We start from the raw sequence: 22,767 nt of genomic DNA, 5'->3' as shown, positions 1-22,767 counted from the left end.
GATTTATGAGGGAATAGCCCACGCCGCCCATTAAATAGCTTTTAAGATAATGGTCCAATTACCTTTGGTCCCTTGAAAAAAAGGCAGCTACATATTAAAGAGCTGTAATTCCTAAACCCTTCCTCAAAACGAAGATGTGAATACCCTAAAATTAAAGCTGTGAGTCTGCACTTTACCAAAACATGAATATACAGTTATATAATCAATATGGGCTTAAACAGCTAAAATGTCAAAACTGGTCTCTATCCAAATAATTCTGGACCTAACTGTAGCTATTACATGATCTTTAGTTACCAAGCAATATTCATGTACACAAAATTTTAAGCACACGTGGTTTTGTTAAAAGGTTTTGCCATCATATCACTAAGGTATGCGATCACTTTCTATGAGGGGGAAAACCCCTTTACAATAACTCCTCATTTTAGATCAGATCTGAAGCACGGAGTAAATAATTTCAGGCACGCGCAACCTGTAAGAAAATGGCTGTTCACAAGATCATCTCCTAAGGCCAAGTCTGAATTAACATTTATACCCATTTGGTTTTCTAATGTTCCGGATTTGAGAAGATTTACCATGTGGAGTACATGTAACAGCTGCAACGTGTGTGTGTGGAAAAAAAAAAAGGTACCACAATTTAAATTTAATATATATATCTCCCAAAAGTAATTTTATGAAATTTTACAACATATTGGAATTCTGTGATGGGGAAAAAGTGCAAGATTATAAAATACGCTGGATTAAATGTTCCCTGTACTTAGTTCCATTCGAGCAGGTGCCGGTAAAAAGTGATCTTGTGGCTAGCTACAAAAAGTTTGGAATAGTTTAATTGCGAATAATGTAGTAATTCATCAGTCAAAACCAATTTCTCTGCCGTAACATCAAGTAAGCGTTATGACCCAACAACGTAGGTAGAAGGGAGTCGCGTACACATACGCGGTTACCTCTCTATTTAGTCTCTTAGTTTAGAACCATGTGGAAAAGGCAGACAGAAGAAAAGTGCCACTTAATATACACTATACTGCAGGGCAGTCAGTTCAGTCTGTTGCTCTTTGCTCCTATGGAAACAACATGGCACACTTCTACATCTGCTCCCATCTTCCTCAGCTCATGTAACCAAACCATTTGCTTGTGCGACAGGCGATCATTGGGTCCTTTCACCTCCACCAGCTGCAAGACATGAAAAAATGGATTAGTAAGCTATACATTGGAAACAAAAGTTTATACTGCCATATCCAAAGTCTCTTCCCTTCAAAAGGTAGGAAGGAAACCTTATCTAAAAGAAATTTGACATTGGAGTCCGTTTGGATTCCTGCACCGCTACTTTTCCCGTCAAACACGGACCACTCAAAACACGGCATGCAGATGTGAACAGAGCTTTGTATAATCAAATTGTTACACTGTAATAGGAAGCACATTATTAAAATAGCTTTCGTGACTCGATGTAAAAAAAAAAAAAAAAAAGTTTCCTTTCACTGCCAGCCAGCACAAATCTTAAACATGGTAAGGACTTGATACAAAATAGATCAAAAAGTTATAGAACTTTCAATTAAGTTTTTACATAAAACTGAAAAAAAGCCCTTTTAGGGTGTGTTCAGACATCGTGGATTTTTTGCTGGAGATTCTACACTAGAAATTTGAGTCTGTTTACAGTACAATACGTGGGGATGTGGTTTACAAAACCCCAGCCACACGTAGCGGATGATACCGGTGCAGACTTCAGGGCATGCTGCCCATTTTTAAATGCTGCAGATTTTCACCCTTTGCCAAGCAAAGAGTAAAACCTGTGGTGCCCGAACATACCCTTAAGTATTGTACGGTATTTTCCGAAATTGAAGCTACGTTTTAAGAATACGGGTACCTGATAGATGTCCGAAAAATGAACAAGCATGCTTTTGTATATTTGATTAAGTCACATGCAAAAAAAATATTTAAAAAAAAGAAAAACAAAAAACATTTCAAACAGATAATGATATAAAAGCTTCAACGACTGTTTTTCAATATTTTTGTGTCCACCCTTTGCCTTTTAGTAAATTTGCTGGGAAGTTTTTCCACGATCTTTATAGTCGCTTGTATTTAATGGATGCGCCAATTGTAAATGAAATAAGCAAAAAAGAGAGCGTTCTCTGACTTATGTGGAGAAAAACTAGATGTCCAAATGCTTGAGTTCACCGCTGCTCTGCAGTCTCCGTTGTATTATCCATGGAACTGATCGGAGATTGTGGTGGTCATAAATGTATTACATATTGCTGCAGCTTACACAGTGCCACCTGGTGGTTGGATTAGTTATTTGTATAATAAATCAAGACTTGCCCTACCCATCTGTGATTGGGAATGTAATTTTAGCTTTTCATTTACCAGCAGCGATGATGGGGTGATAACTGGGCAGTGAATAGAGATCATATACAATGACACACTCTACTGGAATACATTACAACATGCTAGATCTAGGAGTATATAAAACAGTCACCGCAAAGACCTACTTACCTTAAACATTTTCTTCTGAACATTCCACACCACTAGATCGGGGAGTCCTCCTTTACAATGACGAATATCTTTGGACATTTTCCTGCATATTTCACTCAATATTGATCCACCAAGACAGGACACCAGACCCTGGGAGGAGAGTAACAAGTCTCACATGGAATACAAGAGACATTGGCCCACACATTGACTAAGCCGTTTACACAAACGGTGCAACAGATTTGCAAATGTTCTCATCACGCGCCAAATTTGGAAAGGGACAATAAAAGTGGGCATGGTCTCCAGGATATGTAGTTTAGGCCGCATATTTTAAGAAGTGAAAATAGTGCAAATTAAGATTTTATTTGATTTTCTGCCTCTAGAGTTTAACTTTCACCAACTTTATTAAGAGGTGTGCTGCGGTCAATGAATTTGGCACAAATCATTCCAAATACCTATTTTACTTAAAATGGCATAAAATATGCCAGTCTTGTGTATTTTACTCAACCTCTATCAAGCATTAAATCCTTCCCTCCTAACCGTCCTGGATCCAGCGGGATATTGCCGGATTTCGGGCAGTGTCCCGCTGTCCTGGTTTAAGCTGTATCTGCGTTCTCAGGACACTGCTCCCAGCTCCAGCATTGGATTCAACTGTATCTGTCAGCTCCCTGCTCCACTATTCATAATGTAAACACTGGTTATGAGCGGCTCGGCACAGACCGGTGCCATGCAGTGACGTCATCGCGACTGTCTGTGCCGAGCCGCTCATACCACAGGAGCACAGGGGTCTCTTCCAATCGTTGTGGGAACAGGGATAGGTGAGAATTTTTGTTTTTTTTACTATTTTTATTGGAAAGTATGGGGAATTCGAATATGTGAAGTGCACTATAGAGGCATTATACTATGTGGGAAATACTATAGGGGCATTTTACTGTGTGCTAGAGGCACTAGGGGGGGCATTATACTGTGGAGAGGCCACTAGGAGGGTATTCTACTGTGTGGAGGCCACTACGGGTCATTTTACTGTGTTGGGGTATTATAGGTGCATTATACTGTGTGTGAGGCACCATGGGGCATTGTACTGTGTGTGGGCAGCTATGTGATGTGGGCATTATATTGTGTGTGTTGGAGGCACTATGAGGCATTATACGGTATAGGGGCACTTATGGGGGCATTATAATGTGTGGAGGCCACTATGGGGCATTATAGGACATTTTACTGTGTGTGGAAGTGTATCTAGGCCAAGTAGATCCCGCTTTACATGTGAATGTGCTACATACCTTTTAACAGGGTTTCTGCACTTGGTTGCAAATGAAATGATCCCATAAAGAAAAAAAAACAATCTACAAAATGCTGTAAAAGATGTTATATGCGTGAAAAACAGCCTTATTTGAAAAAAGTTAAGGTGGTTTTCCCACAATTAACATGTGGCAGTCACGCATGTCCACTGCCGCTCCACTCAATGTCTATGGGGCCGGCAGAGACCGGAAAGTACAGCGTTCAGATGTTTTGATCATTCCCGTAGACTTTGCATGTAGCAGCAACAGACATGCGTGACCACCGCTCCATTCAAAATCCACTCAATACGTTAGTGTACTGAGAAAGAACGAGGCTTGGGACCCCGTTCTAATAATCTGTGGTGGTCTTCGTGATCATACATTTATCACCTATCCTGTGTCTAGGTGTTAAATGTGGGAAAATGTCTTTAAGCATTTCTTTGCATTTGGCAGATTTAGTCCTGTCCAGAACTAGAAAGCTTTTGGTCTGGACAGATGAGAAACCTCCCACTCTATTGGAATTTTGGATTAAAGTCAATTGGTTAACGCGTAAGGGGAAAAAATAAAAAATATATATATCTCGGAAAGCAAGGAACACGTTCGACCAAATCTTAGTTCCCTGGATGGAGAGACCGGGGACAGACTCTTTACCTGATGCTGCGGCTGGGTTAGGACCGATTACATGATGGGCTTCTATTATATACGTGATGGTAAATGTCACTTTGGCCTCTCATGGGCGCTCTCAGTACTTCTGATATTTTTATATAGTTTGAACGGAGAATGACATGTACATTATATTGTAGTACTTCGTATAATTTTGTGTTCAGTGCGATATGTACTTTGAAGAGAGGGGGGGATTATGTTGTTTTTACTTTGTATAGGGGAGCCATGTTGCGAAAAATGTTGCAATAAAAATTTACTTGATTGAAAAAAAAGAAAGCTCTTGGTCTAGAATGTTGTATTTCTGTGTGGCCCTTCCATACTAAAAAGTAATCTCACTTTAAGCCAGGATCACGCACATAATTTTTTTGTTGCCTTCGGTGAATAAAAGATTGCAGAAGAAAGGAGACTTTCTTTATAACTTTCCTTCCTTTTGAATCCACTTCTGACGTTGGCTCCAAGAAAATTTACCCAAAAACTGAATGCGTGATCCTGGCCTAACCGTTAACAATTCCGTTAAGCGTAAATCACATTGCCTACAAAAAAAAAAAAGGGAGAGCCTTTCAATGAAAACAGAGCTTAGCTAGAGAAACGGTTATTAACCAAACAAAAAGAAACACTTAAGGTCTATGGTGTTTGTTTCACATAAAAGCCAATACAAAATACAGTTACCCTCCTCCTTTGTATTTTTTCCTCTTTCTCCATCAACCCTACTTGATTTTAGTTCGGTTTTACCCATCCTGGCCTTAACCCAGCTACACTTGGACACTGGACTCCAATGTATCTCAAAAAGGTTCTAACAATTTTCTCCACTTACTGTTGATGTCATCACTTGGTTATACCACTGTATATGCGACGGACTCCCTAAAAAAATTGGGGGCCTCATATTACTGGTCTATCAATACCTGAGCCTGTTGCAGAGAGGAGAAACGTTCCCAGCTGACTAGTGCGGATTCTCCTAGATGTGTATTCCACACATCAGCCATCATGTCGTGCAGAACCTCAGTGCGCGAGTCCTGGAGAAGCTGAAGACGATTTTCTATGGCATCCTTTCTGTTCTCATAAAAACGGTCTGTGTACAGATCCAGGGGAAATGCCTGCAAGACAATATCTACAATTTACCATTTATAAAAGCTACTGTAATAATTCTGGCATCATATTTAGCCATATATCGGGAAGGATACCCATGTCCCCAAGTCAGCCTATTCCTCCAGGTACCATATGCAAATGATTACTAAAGAGTGCTGCAATCCCGAAAGTGTCCTGTATTCCACGTGGTTTCTGCTTTCTACCTGGATTGCCGAACACTGTTGTGATCACTTGCAAACGCGCAGAGAGAAATAAAAGCACTATCATCCTTCTATATATAGTGGCAAAAATGCGATGACAGTCACTGGCATTGAATGCTGTCACGTATATGTAGATAGTACCGCTGGTAAATGTATGTTTCAGCCGCTGTCTGCTTGTATCCGCACTACCATACGGAAAAAGTTACATACTGACGCAATGAGTTACAAATACCTGATAGGAATTTCTGAAGACATCAGGGATACCCTCCATAAAGATTATATCCCACATGAACAAGCCATACAAAGTACTGAATGTGGATCCTTCCCCATGAATTCCTGAAAAGGAGAAAAAAACATTATACATAAAATCATTTTCATATTTATACAAACAAATCTTAATTATGTATCGTACAAAATATCTCAGAGCACTAATGCTAGAGCAATATGGCAAACTGCAGAATGTCACTCGAGGAGCCGTTTTCCTAAGACAAAATCATTGGTTTCCGGTGTTGCTGAAGTTACGAGACAACGTGCTGTAAATTACCGTTTTACCTGAATGCTGTTTGTTGGATGAAGATGCGGCATGTTACAACCCTCCTTCCGACAGTCTCAGTCGCATCAATGGCATAATCTAAGACCTAGCCCATAGTTACAGGGCAACATGACTATAAGGAACACATTGCCCCTGTAGCTCTACAGTAAAACCCCTAATACTTTTTTCTATTTGTATAAAGAATTAAATACACTACCGTTCAAAAGTTTGGGGTCACCCAGACAATTTTGTGTTTTCCATGAAAACTCACACTTATATTTATCAAATGAGTTACAAAATGACTAGAAAATATAGTCAAGACATTGACAAGGTTAGAAATAATGATTTTTATTTGAAATAATAATTTTCTTCAAACTTTGCTTTCGTCAAAGAATGCTCCATTTGCAGCAATTACAGCATTGCAGACCTTTGGCATGCTAGCTGTTAATTTGCTGAGGTAATCGGGAGAAATTTCACCCCATGCTTCCAGAAGCCCCTCCCACAAGTTGGATTGGCTTGATGGGCACTTCTTGCGTACCATACGGTCAAGCTGCTCCCACAACAGCTCTATGGGGTTGAGATCTGGTGACTGCGCTGGCCACTCCATTACAGATAGAATATCAGCTGCCTGCTTCTTCCCTAAATAGTTCTTGCATAATTTGGAGGTGTGCTTTGGGTCATTGTCCTGTTGTAGGATGAAATTGGCTCCAATCAAGCGCTGTCCACAGGGTATGGCATGGCGTTGCAAAATGGAGTGATAGCCTTCCTTATTCAAAATCCCTTTTACCTTGTACAAATCTCCCACTTTACCAGCACCAAAGCAACCCCAGACCATCACATTACCTCCACCATGCTTGACAGATGGCGTCAGGCACTCTTCCAGCATCTTTTCAGTTGTTCTGCGTCTCACAAATGTTCTTCTGTGTGATCCAAACACCTCAAACTTCGATTTGTCTGTCCATAACACTTTTTTCCAATCTTCCTCTGTCCAATGTCTGTGTGCTTTTGCCCATATTAATCTTTTCCTTTTATTAGCCAGTCTCAGTTATGGCTTTTTCTTTGCCACTGCCCTGAAGGCCAGCATCCCGGAGTCGCCTCTTCACTGTAGAGGTTGACACTGGCGTTTTGCGGGTACTATTTAATGAAGCTGCCAGTTCAGGACCTGTGAGGCGTCTATTTCTCAAACTAGAGACTCTAATGTACTTGTCTTGTTGCACAGTTGTGCAGCGGGGCCTCCCACTTCTCTTTCTACTCTGGTTAGAGCCTGTGTGTGCTGTCCTCTGAAGGGAGTAGTACACACTGTTGTAGGAAATCTTCAGTTTCTTGGCAATTTCTCACATGGAATAGCCTTCATTTCTAAGAACAAGAATAGACTGTCGAGTTTCACATGAAAGCTCTCTTTTTCTAGCCATTTTGAGAGTTTAATCGAACCCACAAATGTAATGCTCCAGATTCTCAACTAGCTCAAAGGAAGGTCAGTTTTATAGCTCCTCTAAACAGCAAAACTGTTTACAGCGGTGCTAACATAATTGTACAAGGGTTTTCAAGTGTTTTCTAATCATCCATTAGCCTTCTAACACAGTTAGCAAACACAATGTACCATTAGAACACTGGAGTGATGGTTGCTGGAAATGGGCCTCTATACACCTATGTAGATATTGCATTAAAAACCAGACGTTTGCAGCTAGAATAGTCATTTACCACATTAGCAATGTATAGAGTGTATTTCTGATTAATTTAATGCTATCTTCATTGAAAAAAACTGTGCTTTTCTTGCAAAAATAAGTAAAATTATAAGTGACCATAAAAATTTGGACGGTAGTGTATATAACTAAATGCAGAAGAATTGTAACACTCCATATAAACATACCCTGGTCAAAGCCAAGCTCTCTATAATGTGCCAACGCCAGCTCTTCAACAGAACACATGACAGTGGAAAGAGTTATGTCTTCTCCGTCCTCCTCAGCCAAGTTCTCCATCAGGAACACAGATTTTCCCATACCAGTTTGAGGATACATCGTGCCTTTGATGGTAACCTGCTCAATAGAGAAATTAAAAATTTTCTTATACAAAAAAAAAGATGATTTTTCAATAGAGATTATGCTCTGGTACTAGGTGGCAATAGGCTGAATACTGTTAATGAATGTCATCCTGCAAAACCTATCCCAACTACTTAATGGCGTTTAGTCATAAGGAGAATGAAAACTCCTGCACTAAAATTCTTGTCGAGTAAGACTAAAAGGCCTGAGAGGTTATAAGCAGCAATGCCGCACTGTCCACATCCAACCACAATGAGGCAGACGTAGGAATGTCGGAATTGGCTGCTACAGATTTATTAAACTGCGTCTAGGCTCGCGGTAAGTGCGTCTAATAATACAGCGGTTATAAAACAGGCACAAGATCTGCCAAATAATTACCAACTGCACCTAAATATTGTATGTACCAACTGAATACCGCTTTTTAAAATATATATTTGACGGATACATCAAAAACCTTTTTTCTTTTTGCAGTATACTTACGTTTTTCCTTAAAAATATACATCTGACATAAGGCACAATGTGTGAATAGAGCCTTAGCTGTAGTAAATGTTTCAGCTGATAAATATTGTGGGTCATCTGCAACTGTTTTCAATGCCTTCTAAGGCCAGTTTTTTTTTTTAGAGGTGACCCATTGCTACATCTGCCCCAAGGTTTTAATACTTGCCAACCCCTGAGACATATTCCATATAAAGCTCACATGTGGTACATCCTCTACGTTGATCTCTGGAAGTTCACTGAACATATTGCGGAACTTCTTGCAGCTTGGAGAGTCTTTCATTCTCACTGCCCGTTGGTACAGGGACAGCTGATGACCTGTTCGTACAAAGGGATCTGACAAACCCTCCAAAATAAAAGTGATTGCCTAAAAACAAGTGCAAACAAATGAGTACAACACCAAAACATAACTCGTTAATACACAAACATGTACATGACGGAGTTCGCTTTATTACACATTTCATGGAGTTTCTTATTTGCAGTCAATGTTATCCATCCAGAAGTAACTTTCTCATAGATGGTTAACAGATCATGGCTGGTCTCTAGATATGTGTAGTTCCCTGCACAGCCAGATCCCAAATGTTAGTGTCATGGTTGATGGAGCTGCAATGTGTCAAAATGTGGTTTAAATCCTTATATATTTGTTGAGCAGCCGGGATTTTACATCCATTGTAAAAGAACAAGGTCCCCCGTCACATCCGAATGATCAGGCTCGGTAAGGCCTGCAGGCAGTGGACACCGTAATGTGACCGTGTACCTGCACAATAATAAATAAGCAACACACTAGAAACAAATGTCATCAAGAAATTCACATCCACCTTCCAGAAGCAGATTTAAGAAGAGATCAAATTATTTGTATGAATTTAGAATCGTTTAACAAAAGTAAGCCAAATGGTCTGGATTGCGATTTCCAACATCAAGACGTTTTCAGTCTTTGTACATGTGCATATTGCACTACCAATGGTGACAACCAGATTCTATTAATAAATGCAGTATAGTTACCTTCTGTGTGAGCTTCAAATGCTGATGCAAATTCAGGACCAGTCGATCCCACCATCGCCCTCTACTGTCTGGACAGTAAACAGTTTGGGACAATAGTGTTTGTAGTAACTGAACCGCTTCCTGCAATACCAAAAACACTTTCCGTTACTCAACATTTTAGAGGGAAAAAGATCTTCAAAAAGACATCAATAAAATTCTGAGGCGGGCAACGAAAACGGTTCAGGGGCTGCATAAGAAAACACATCAGGACTTAAAGAATGAAACATGTACAGGGGGCAGAGGTGATATGATAGACAAGTATATAAAAGGCTGTCAAATTCTACATCCTTCATTCAAGTCATCCTTCATACCAAGTAGATTTAATAATTTAATAGTTAAAAGAGAATATAAATGTTACCCATTTACCTGATGTAAGCAAATAAAAAATAACTGGTCAGTTCTCATGACATGTCTGTTTTAGTGAATTTTTGTATTCCACATGAACTAATAATGTGGGTTCATCTTTTATTAAAACTCTGCATTGTGCTATTCCTCTGTTAATGCTCCTAGAAATGTATGCATATATTAAACAGTTGGGTGTTACCATTCCCCTTGTCAATAGGGCGTCCCCCACAGACAGACATGGTCAGCACTGTCTGGACATTGCCAGTGTGTAGCGACATTGACAAAAGGAATGGTAACACCCAGCTGTCACTTTATTCATACATTTCCAGGAGGAATCTCAGAGGAATGGTGTAATGCATAATTCTAAGAAGAGATGATCCAGAATTATTTTATTGCGAATTAAAGTGTTTACCAAAACAGAGATGTCAGGGGAGCTGAGAGGTCATTTTTAAAGTAAGTTATCAGGGAATGCAAAAACTGTCAGAATAGACGTGGAAGCCGTAGTACAGCAGTTTAAAAACACAAAATAGGAACAAGTGCGGTCAGATGGGTAGGAGTAAATTAGGGCTGAGTGATTAATCAAATTAATTTGATGAATTCGCCCTTGCAATGCGCCAGGATTAATATATTTTTTTTTAAATCCGGAGGATCGCTTTAAGCTCACCGCCACGGCAGCGGATCTCCACCTTACATGGGAGCAGGCACTGCAGGAATAAACACATACTAACCCTCTAACTACTGAGGAGCATGTGAGCTGATGATATCTGTACAGCAACTCCAGCATCTCCCCACTTCTTAGTGACACCCTGAAACCCCATCCACCTCCAGAATGAAGTCTCAAAGAAGGCTAGAATGACTCCACATCAGGCAGCAACGAAGCGTGTCTGGATGCCGCCCTGCGCTGGTTGCAGCCTGATGTAGAGTCACGCTAGCCTTCTTTGAGAACTTACTCTGTGACACGTGGACAGGTTCAGCAAGTTGGAAGAAGCTGCGCCTGAACGATTTGGTCCGGAGAGCGGACAATCTATAGGTGTAGAGCACGAAGGTACTGTACTTGAAGTCCCATGTCAGCAATGTGAGGCGATCCTGGTGCGCTTCTTACAGAGAGACTTGTATGCCCCACCCAAGGGTTCCGGACCACCCGAGACAGTGTGGAGTTTACAGCCTAAGAAACAACTCTGGAAAAGTAAAGTTTGATATGTGGTGACCTGCAAGTCCCACACAAGTGCTCCCGACTGTCAGAGGTGGGGGAGGGGGGGGGGGGGGGTTCTACAATAAAGACATTTCCTTCTGTAAAAGAATGTGGTTTATTCAGATATAAAGAGTGGAGAGTGACTGTCTATCTTTATTTCAGAATGGTCCTCATGCACAGCTGTTCAATAATATATACGGATTGTCAGAATTGTCCCTGTTCACACTTAATACCTAGAGGACAATTCTGATAAACAGTACATATTATGAAATAGCTGTGCATGCAATTCCCTGCTGTAGAAGCATGGTCTCTGGGTAATATTTTCGTTTGTTTAGCAAATAACATCAACATTTAACTTCTAGACGATTCTTGATTTTAAAGGAGAAAAAAAAAAAGATGTTATTTTGAGGTCATTTTACCCAGCTCTAGGGTGTACATATTTATATGGGAAAAACAATTAAAAAGAAGATAAAGGGGAAAAGAGAATGGAGAGTCCTTGTCCAAATTATCTACCTGTTGAGCTCACACAAAATGCTGCTAAAAGCGGCTTGTGGGAACTGTGGGTAAAAAGGGGGCAGAGGCAAAAGGACGATCAATTTGCGGCACAAGAGGAAGCTGAAACGTCCGCTAAGATTTACTTATGAAATGTTTCCCCTCCCCCTTGTACGGGACTCAATATGCGAGAGTGGCTCACGAATCATTCAAGACCAAGCTACATAGGATGAAACAGAAGAGAAAGCTGCACCTCATATTGATGAAGTCTCTGTAGAATTTCCACTCCTCGTGATAGGATCCTTGTATACACCCAGCCAACAGTAAAGCAGCGCAGATACAAGGGCAGCTCTGTATGGTCCCTATAGAATGAACACAGCCATGTCAGCTCCGTTACATAAAGCACCTAGTGAAGGAATGTTCTTTATCTTCAATAAGAGTACAACTCCGAAAGAAAGACATTCAGAACAAGTTCTCGATTTCGGTCTATGCCGGTTCTTCAGCCATAGTCAGGGATTTTGACTATACCTTAAAGTGGGCTCGTTCTTCAGCTGATCCCAGTCCTCTCTTGCACTCTGGAACATCAAATGTGCTTCTTTCCATTTCCCATTGGTCATAGTGACAACGATATCGATCAGCTTGTGCATTGAAGATTCGTATCTATGGAAAGCCAGAATACGCAAGTATATTATACTGCAAGAACAAGGTGTCAAAACCACTCCGTACATCAGTGCCTACAGGAAGATACACTTATCAGTTGAATTAGAAAGTCCTTCTTCTAATATACATTGTACATTAGGGGTCGCTAATTTTCCTAAACATTGAAGGTTATTTCTTAGAATTGCTACTGAAAGACACCAAATCAAGTACTTTGTGCACATAGACACAACTTACCCGTTATACAAGCCCTACCTTATGAGATCATCTCTGTCCTGGAATATCCTAGTACTCCTTTGTACAGTGTACTGTGGGAACGTCATACGCCCCATATTAACCATGAGGACGGTGGACAGCAACGTCTGTCCTCCACTAGCAGCTTCTTCTACCTCCATGGACTCAGTCAAAGAAAACAAGAGGAGAACTCTAGAAAATACAGCTCGGGGACCTTTGCAGACCCGAATGGCTCTCCCAGCAGCATCTTTTGCTCTGAAAACAAGAAAATTATTTGAAAATGCAAATAAACCTAAAAAACAACTTAAGAAGAAAACCAAAACAGAAAAATAATTTCGATAAAATGGCACCCACCCCTATATGATAATTTCTCATATCATTACCTAATTGGAAGCAATTCACCAGCATTATTGGTCGTTTTACAACAGAACTGTGCACATATTTACTTTTTAAGAATGGCAGCATGAATACTAGACTGATTCTTGCTCATACTGAAGATCGAGCGCTGTCTGGAAAGTCTAAGGAATTCTTCGACAAGCTGTTGCTTTTGGCCATTAGGATTTGCCAAGTGAAAAGTCTTCGCCAAGTTCTTTAGCTCTGGAGCAGATAGAAGATCAAGTGCTTGAGAAAGCTCTTCCAACTCACTGTCTAGAGAAAACAAGAAAATGAAACACAAATAACATCTGGAGATTAATAGTATATTAAATGTCAAGCACAAATGACATCTATAAAAGGGAAAATTTACTTTAAAATAAAACACAACATTCCCCATTGAAATTACTCATTAGGAAATCCTTTAGGCTCCCTGCTTCATGTGCTTGGTCACAGCTTAGCAATAGACGTGACAGTATATTGGTGACAACCCTGGATCTCACTACTATGCAGAAGCTCGGGACGATGCTTGTCAGTCCCAGGAGCTAGAGTGAAAAAATTCTAGGTATTCATGTATGAAAAGCAGGCAAAAGGGAAGAACTTGTAGGGGAGTTTTTGTCTACTTGCGGAAGTTTTTGTCCTTTTTTTGTTACAAACGGTTTATTATTGGATGTAAAGCAAGGAAAGAAATGTTACAGCTGTTCTCTCATAATTATAATTGATCACCTATCCACAGGATAGTAAAATGAGGGATGGGTGGGGGTCCGACCACTGGGATCCCACTGATACCGAGAACGGGGGTCCCGGAGAGCCCTATGTGAATGTGCACCGCTCATTTCACCTTCTATGGTGCTTCCGGAGATAGCCGAGTGCCATCTCCAGCAGCCCCACAGCAAGTGAATGATGCAAACTTTATAGCTCCATTTACTATTGTACTCTTCAGAAAGTAAAAAAAATAAATAAATATGCCCGGTCTCTTCGGTCATCATTACAATTATCTGCTAAACAAATTACGTGAAGATCTCCACTTATATCACGTTTCAGGGCAGGTAGACTATGGCTGAAGAAGAGCTAGAAATAAAAAGACTTCTTTACTATTATTCTGGTATTTTATTCATTTATCATATTTTGAAGTGCTAAACAGCGATGGTCATGAATGAGATCAGTCCCTGTCTCTACTGGTGGTGGGGGAGGGGGGGGTCACAATCTAAATCACAATCCAATTTAAACTATCTATATGTTTTTAGAGTGTGGGAAGACACCAAAATACCCGGAGGAAATCCATGCAAACACGGGGAGAACATACAAACTCCATGCAGATGTTGCCCGTGGTCGGATTCAAACCTCTTTAAAAAAACAAAATCATTTATGTTCTATAACTTTTTCCATCTAAATTTCCTCTTTCTCCAGCTAGAAAAGATGATACTTCCTCCCCAGCCGCAGCTTCAGCTAGTAGTTGGCTTAATGCTCGGAACAACAAATGCCCAATCCAAAAAGTTGCACGCAATTTCCGACTTTAGCATAAATGGATATGGTCTCTTAAAAGGAAGTGTAACAGCGTATTAAAAGAAAAAACATAAAAACAAAGCAAAAATACAAATAATATGATACCTGTCTGCAGGAAACCGTTCTGACTCAGCTCTTCAATGAAGGGAATCAAATTTGAGCCAATTTCAGTGTATTCTATCTTGTTGACTTTAATCCAGTTTAGCTTGCGTTGAAAGAGCCGAACGTACAGCTTTTTTCCCCCCTCTTTAACATAAAAATAAAAGAAAGCATTGACAAGTAAAACACACACACATACACACAACGGATCGTACCATTAAAATAACATGGAGGACACTTTAAAGGGATGAGCGCTGATGAGATGCGGCCAGAAGTGTAAACACAGCGTGATCTCGGGATTGAACATTTTAACATTTATTTTGCTATTTTCGCCACACAGCTCTTTTCTAATTCAGTAATTCTGCACTCTTAAGGCTCTATTCACACTGGCTTTACGGCTTCCATTTATAACATAAGCCACAACTGTGTCATGAAAGTCGCACCACAGGTCCAAACAACGACTGATGGGCCCTATTGACTGATAATGTCTGCACTGTTCTTGCTGTCAAAAGTACCGAACCTCTTGATGGAGGCTACGAATGACAACGTGAGCAGAGCCTTATAATACCATTTAATAAAGAATTGTTTAGAGATCCATTGTTGCTATTGGGCATTTGAGAACATCCAGAATGGGGTGGAAGACCTAATGCCTGGCACGATCAACCTACCATAAAGGCACCTTCTCTTTTTGTCTCAACGAAGCATAAAGTTGCAAACCGTGCCATAGAACAAGATAATGCCAGCTCAATATACGGTGTTCACAATGGCTGACACACGGACTGGTCAGAAACGCTAGTTTTTGGGAGGGGGTGGGGGGGTTGGCAGTAGACATTCTCTAACTGCAACGCAACAAAATTAAACTATTCTTACAGAATATAAAAAGAGAAACTATAAAAACGTATAATTAAAAGGAAACCCTTGTCCAGCATTGCATGGAGAAATAGAGAGGTGTACCTGACAGCTGACAAAATGTTGTTAAGGCAAGTGTGTCTTCTTCACTGAACAGACTCATGTCTTCCTCATTCTCCATTACTATTTGCAGCACCATTAGAAAGTTCCTCAAGTAGTAGGGCTGTATACTGGGGTCAGGTTCACGGTGACCTTCTACAATATTACTCTCGGTGTCATAAAAAGGTTTCAGAAATTCGTCAAGAACATTAAGATCTTCCACGGGAAGAATGTTATTGTTGTCCTCACTAGAAGACACACACGCATGATCACCACCCTTCCGGTTATCAGTAAGATCAGAACGAGTTTCCAAAGAATTGCTGCATTTCATCTTTTTAGGACTGTTGTTTAAGCCAAGGAACCCATCATCAAGCTTACGTTTTAAAGAGTCAATTTTATGGTCGGTTACTCCATCCAACTGCTCTGAAGAGTCAACTTCACTAGAGGTTGGAAGTTCAACTCCATCCCCAATTGTCTCATTGCATTCCTGCTTATTACTCATTTCATGTGCGTTCTTAATATTGTCAGGGCTTGAGGACACAGTCTTTTGGTCAGAATAGAATGTCTCTTCTTGAACTTGTGGTTCTGAGGTCTCATTGCAGTCATTAGAACGTACACTGCCATGTAACCGGTCTCGGCTTGCATCTTGCTTAGCTTTACGAGTCTGATACCTCCTAGAGAGCTTGGATGAAAGACTTCCCAGTGGTACAGTTGCCACTACCTCTACATCTTTAAGAGTTTCTCTCATGGAGACATTTGTCCCAAAGTAGGGGCTAGCTTGTTCATTATTCACGTGGACCAGGATACTTGGGTCTGTTTTAACTTTAGTCTTGGTTCTAGTGGTCTTAGGTGATGGTGGCAATTGAGAGCTTGTACATGTAGAGGTGGTCTGGCTTGAATGGTTATCACCAACCAGTATTACATCATCATTATCTTCCTTTGCTTTGGGGCATGTCTCATCAATATGCTTGTTTAAGCCAAACCTTGGTACCATCTCGCCACAGAGAGGACAGGAAAGTTTTGGCGCCGGTGCATTTTTGAAGAGAGCAACAATCGATGGAGATGCTGAAGATTTTGGTGGTGTAGCAATGCCTTTAGCAGCAAAATTTTTTCTATTTTTAGACAAGGAGAGACGATTCCTTTTCTTTTCAGGGGTCTTGTTTTGTGACATAATGTAAATAGAAACCCTTTATGGTCACATACTAAGCCTTGTATATCTTCATCTAAAAAGAAGAATAAAAAACGGAAAGTTAGTAGATCTGTATATGAAGTTAGATGTGCACAAATTTCTAAGATGTCTCAAAACACCACAACTAGACTGTTTCAGAACCAAAATGGATATTACTATGACATGATCTTCAAATTTCTGAAATAGATTGATTAACCGCTTCCCGACCGCCCACAGTACATTCACGGTGGGTGTTAAAAGCGCGATCGGGCATCTCACAGTACCCTTGCCTCTGGTCCTGGAGACATGATCGGGACAGGATTGGTTCAGGTCCCGATTATGCGATCGCAGGGAAAATTAGTTGCTACAACAAACTGGAACGTTTGTTGCTACAACAAAGTTTCCCGGGGACCGATTGTGGGTGCTGGAGTCGGTTGTCAGGGCATAACCGGAGGCCATACAACGGCCTCCGGGTCTGCCATGCACGAAAGCCTATAAGGACCAGTGTGACTCTCAGCGTAGTACCTAGGTAGTGTAATGTATTACAGAAGCCATCAGTGCTGCAGGTCTTCAAGTAAAAAAGTCTAAAAATAAGTTATAAGTTACAAAAATGCCTTTTATTATAGAAAAAAAATGAAAACGTTAAAGAAGGACACATATTTGGTATCACCGCGTTCGTAGCGTCCCAAACTATAAAAATATAATATTATTTTTCCCGCACGGTGAACGCCGCAAAAAAAATAATTAAAAAACAACACCAGAATCACTATTTTTTGGTCACCACCCCTCCCAAAATAGAGAATAAAAAGTCATCAAAAAAATCGCATGTATCCTAAAATAGTATCAATAAAAACCGTCCCGTAAAAACAAGCCCTTACACAGCTTTTTTGACTGAAAAATAAAAAAAAGTTATGTCTCTTAGAATATGGTGACACAAAAAATTCATTATTTCATAGAAAAGTGATTTTATTGCGCAAACGCCACAAAACATGGAAAAAAACAAACTATATACATATTGTATCACCGTAATCGTATCGACCCACAGAATAAAGTAAAATGCCATTTATTACGAACAGTGAACACTGTAAAAAAAAAAAAAAGACAAAAAAACATTGTCAGAATTTATGTTTTTTTGGTCACCTGGCTTGCCAAAAAAAAAAATAAATTGCATGCACCCTAAAATTGTACCAATGAAAACTACAGATTGTCCCGCAACAAATAAGCCCTCACACAGTGGAGAAAAAAAAAATAAAAATTCTGGCTCTCAGAATATGGCGACAGAAATCGTGCAGAGCGTTAAAAAAAAGCTGATAAGAATGCGGCACTGGCCACATATCTATAAATATTTATTTACCGCATTATTATACCCTCTTATTATGTCCTGATGTACTCCGCACAGATTACATATACCCTGATGTACTCCGCACAGCTTACATATACCCTGATGTACTCCGCACATCTTACATATGCCCCCACAACTGAAATACCAGCAAAACCCCAAACAGAACTACTGCCAAGCAATATCTGCGCTCCAAAAGCCAAATGGCGCTCCCTCCCTTCTGAATCCTACAGCGTGCCCAAACACCAGCTTACCCAGGAGAACCCGCTCAACATTGTATGAGGTATTTGTCTTCAGTGGCACAAACTGGGCACAACATATTGTGCATTAAAATGGCATATCAGTGGAAAATTTTAATTTTCACTATGCACCATTCGCTGCGTATTAACCCCTTCGCGCACCACGACTTAATAGCATGTCGTGGTGCGGGGGGTTATATATAGAGCTGGCTCATGCGCTGAGCCTGCTCCATATGCTGCAGGTGTCCGCTGTGTATTACAGCTGACACCCGGGACTAATGGACAGGAACAGCGATCGTGCGGTTACAGGAGCCTGTAAAAATGACATCTAATGATCGCTGGTTCAAATCCCCTAGGGGGAATAATAAAATGTGTAAAAAAAAAAAAAAGTTTAGTGAAAAAAATATATAATATATTTAAAGGCCAAAAATAAAAAAAACACCTTTCCCATTTTTCCTCTAAAGTAATGTAAAGAAAAATAAAAAAATTGGTATCGCTGCATCCGTAAAAGTCCGAACTATTACAATATACCATTATTTAACTCGCACGGTGAAATTTAAAATGCCAAAATCGCTGTATTTTGGTCACCTTAGCTTTTAAAAAAATGTAATAAAAAGTGATCAAGAAGTTGTATGTACCGAACAATAGTACCTATAAAAACTACAGCTCATCCCGCAAAAAATAAGCCCCCACACCACTCAATCGACCAAAAAATTAAAAAAAAGTTAAGGCTCTCGGAATGTGGTGAAACAAAACGTTTTTACGTTGTAAAAGTAGTAAAATATAAAAGAAAAAAAAAACTGTATCAATTTGGTATTACCTTAATGGTATTAAGTCTCAGAAAAAAGTTGTTGTTTTTACCGCACGGTGAAAGCCGTAAAAACAAAACCCAAAAAACAATGGAGGAATCGCAGCTTTTTACAATTTCAGCCTGCAAAGAATTTTATTTTCAGTTTCCCAGTACATTAAATGGTACTTTAAAATGGTGTCACTAGAAACTACAACTCCTCCCGCAAAAATAAGCCCTCACACCACTCTGACGCGTTTCGCCGTCAGCTTTTTCAAGGGGTAATGATTGGTGAGGTAGCTATCATAATAAATACATAAAATAATGGGAGGAGATTAATTCAAAGGTCCAATAGGAACCTGCTGCCTAAAATCTATGAGCATTACAGCTAAGACAAAACAGGTGTCACCTATACACACCTGAAAATAGGACGAACTGCGATCTGTGAATGGCGGAGACACTGCCGCCCCAACCTCTCCATCCAGGCATCCGGAAGAGTCGGAGTGGGCGTGCGCACCTGCATCACAAGAAAGCGTCGGAGGGAGAGCGTGAGGCAGCGTGTGCACTGAACACAGACGCAGGGTGGCCATTTTGGAAACTGGCAAAAATGCCAGGACTATAGATACGTGCACTTTGCACTTAACAACAATAAACAGGGGATACCACATACTAGATATAGGCATGCTAGGACGACCGAGGCAGACACGCCACACCGGGACCCCCAAAGCACAAGAGGGAAACAAAGCAGCGGATGTGGCTCAGCAGATCAGCATACCTTTAGTTCAATAGCATATACTCAATGCAGAGTGCATGTTTGTTAATAACAAATAAAACATCAGTAGATAACATTGAATAGAATCAAGAGATCATTTGCATGATGTTATAGACACATATACATATATATATATATATATATAACAATATCCAAGGATAACAAATAATCAAATATAAATAATAATTAAAACACAATAGTGTAAAGGAAAAAGTGAAAGCGAGGTGAGTGAACACGCCTGCACAGTGAAAAGTGAAAACATAAATAAGAAAGTGAAAAAAAACATGATACAAAAAGGCATCTTCCGGACGCCTGGATGGAGAGTTCGGGGCGGCAGTGTCCGCCATTCACGGATCGCAGTTCGTCCTATTTTCAGGTGTGTATAGGTGACACCTGTTTTGTCTTAGCTGTAATGCTCATAGATTTTAGGCAGCAGGTTCCTATTGGACCTTTGAATTAATCTCCTCCCATTATTTTATGTATTTATTATGATAGCCACCTCACCAATCATTACCCCTTGAAAAAGCGGATGGCAAAACGTGCGTCGGTGCTCTTGGTGTGGAGATTGTGTGTTTAGGCTCACCATGCAACAAACCGGTTGGTACAGGTTCTAGGGCCCTTATATTTGGTGTTTTCCTGGTATTTATGCAATTGTACTTTATAACTGATCCATGTATACACAATTTGTCTTTCCGTGTAGTTCACTAGAACGGCATTACGTCCTATGGTGTCTATATGACATTTGCATGTTATTTGTGTAGTCCTCACTCAACTCCACATTATTGTATTTTAATGGTTTGTCTAATTGTAGGTCTTGATGGCCAATTTTTTATTATGATCAGTGTAATAAAGTATTTATATTTTCTATGGTACATACATTGCAGTTGTATTATTTCTTCTTTTGGATATTGACATGTCCTCACATACATTTATGGGTATTGAGTATACATGGCATATTGTTAGGATGACTCCAGTCACTGTAACCCATGCCACTCTGTCTACTGCTGGATCTGCCCATAGCCAAGGCCAACTACGCGGCGTCTAAATAAAAAAAGGGACGAGCCGTTAGGATGCAGTGGTTTACTAGCACTAGTGATATTTTATTGTAGCGATCGTCAAGGGTCAACAGTGGTCAGATCACCACTGATGGGACATTGAATGCATAGCCTAATGATCCATCATCGATGTTTGTGCGGAGACAACCCTAGTAAAGAGGCTTTCCCACTATAGGAAATGATCGCTTCATTCGCTGGGGGCTTTACTGCTAGGACCCCCACCAATCCTTAGAATGAAGGGACTACAGTACTTGTTAAGCGATGTGGCTCCTTCAATAATTTCCCCTGAAAGTGGGTGGCTTGGCGTGCCACCGTGCAGGAGAACTGCTGAAGGAACATCTGTATCTTCATAGGTGGTATTTGTTAGAAAAATAGCAAAAGACATGTGCCAATTTTAATCTTGTTCTGCCACATGTATGAAAAAGGGGAGTGGGAAAGCAATGTACAATGTTTGTAACAAATCTTATAGACTAGTGCCAATTTTTTGTAGCAAAATAGTAATATATATGTATGGCAGCCATGTGTTAGCGGGAAGCGTGTCTAGTATGAGACAAGCTGTGATGTATTGCGTAGCATTTTGGAGCTCGCCCTTGTTAAGGGGGCACTCCCTCCGTCTGGAGAAAGAAAGGTTCAATCTGCAGAGGCGACAAGCCTTCTTTACTGTGAATCTATGGAATATTCTACCGCAGGAGCTGGTCACAGCAGGGACAGTAGATGGCTTTAAAAAAGGCTTAATTTCTTAGAACTAAAAAATATAAGCTCCTATGTTAATGTGTCGAATTTTTGTTTCATACCATCTCTTTTTCCCGTCCCTTGGTTGAACTTGATAGACGTGTCTTTTTCAACCGTACCAACTATGTAAGTTTTGCAATTACAAAGCTATTGAGAAATGTTCGCAGTGTGTGATGTAACGAGAACATCTGAAGTGCACACAGACATTCTTTTTATAGGGTCTATCAACTTTGTAAAATCTGGTTTTCAAAGAAGGGTTCTTCGACGATCAGCTGATAACAGGTTGAGCAGCTGCTGCGGGTACTCCCAGTGATCAGCTGTAATCGGTCAGGAAATCTAGCAGCAAGTGTTACATTCCTCTGCAGCACCCCCTTGGGGCACATGAAGCATTATACAGTACCCATTGAAATCAATAGGTTGTCTCTGTAATACATGGATATGCTGGATCCTCCTCAGTGGAGGTCCGTAATGGGGGACCCTTCTATTAACCCTTTAAAAAATTGCATTTCAAATGTGTACGTAGCCTTTAATTTTTCTCCTTTTCCTGACACTTACATTCAGAAACTTAGTAGTTTTGACTAAAAGTCCTTGAAATAACTTTCCAGCTAGAGTCTGACAACCCTTTATAACATCCTCCTCAAAAACTATGCTACAGACACCAGCTCCAATTCCCCAGCCCACACAATGCATCCCCGTATACGTTCTGTACATTGTCCTATATAATGAACGACAGCTAGAGACAATACACGTGTAACAGTATAACACAAGGGAGTAGGCTATCAAGTTTACCTGTCACACTACATGGCCGCCGCCATCTTGGACCCAGAGTTCAAACAAAGCTTTATGTATACGGACAAAATATTTTATAGAAAACAAAAAATACAGCCACAAAGAAAAAAAAAAACCCCGAAGACATTGGTATCCTAAAGGTCGTTAAATTAAGTCGTTTATACTGTGGCATCGCGTATAGGGAAAGCAGTCAGAAGCAGCGTCCATGTTTACATAGGAACGTCAATACTAAGTTACAGTTTCCGGTC

The 22,767-nt window shown here is 40.3% G+C and overlaps 1 protein-coding gene across 2 annotated transcripts; it reads right to left on the bottom strand.

The window, feature by feature from the left end:
- Positions 1-639: 639 nt before the first annotated feature.
- Positions 640-22,750, bottom strand: FAN1 (FANCD2 and FANCI associated nuclease 1). 2 transcript variants are annotated; one of them, XM_075857876.1, is made up of 15 exons: positions 22,520-22,750; positions 19,591-19,688; positions 15,645-16,861; positions 14,697-14,837; positions 13,160-13,361; positions 12,735-12,968; positions 12,351-12,482; positions 12,076-12,184; positions 9,755-9,874; positions 8,955-9,119; positions 8,089-8,254; positions 5,919-6,022; positions 5,303-5,494; positions 2,485-2,613; positions 640-1,167 (listed from the first exon to the last, which is right to left on the bottom strand). In XM_075857876.1, the coding sequence occupies exons 3-15, from the start codon at positions 16,807-16,809 to the stop codon at positions 1,030-1,032; spliced, it is 2,997 nt and encodes a 998-aa protein (XP_075713991.1). In that variant the 5' UTR covers positions 16,810-16,861; positions 19,591-19,688; positions 22,520-22,750; the 3' UTR covers positions 640-1,029. The 2 variants fall into 2 exon arrangements, with proteins under 2 accessions (XP_075713991.1, XP_075713990.1); XM_075857875.1 differs by lacking the exon at positions 19,591-19,688.
- Positions 22,751-22,767: the final 17 nt, after the last annotated feature.

This window comes from Rhinoderma darwinii, chromosome 3, assembly GCF_050947455.1.
Source record: "Rhinoderma darwinii isolate aRhiDar2 chromosome 3, aRhiDar2.hap1, whole genome shotgun sequence".
NCBI classification, from domain to species: Eukaryota; Metazoa; Chordata; class Amphibia; order Anura; family Rhinodermatidae; genus Rhinoderma; species Rhinoderma darwinii.
Note: the sequence above shows the minus strand (reverse complement) of the source record. Positions and strands in the feature narration are given on the sequence as shown.

Coding starts and splice junctions, on each gene's coding strand:
- FAN1 (XM_075857876.1), bottom strand. CDS start 16,809: ATGTCACAAAACAAGACCCCTGAAAAGAAAAGGAATCGTCTCTCCTTG. Junction 8,255..8,954: donor ACGTAGAGGATGTACCACAT/GTGAGCTTTATA, acceptor TCTATTGAGCAG/GTTACCATCAAAGGCACGAT. Junction 1,168..2,484: donor TTCAGAAGAAAATGTTTAAG/GTAAGTAGGTCT, acceptor CATGTCTTGCAG/CTGGTGGAGGTGAAAGGACC.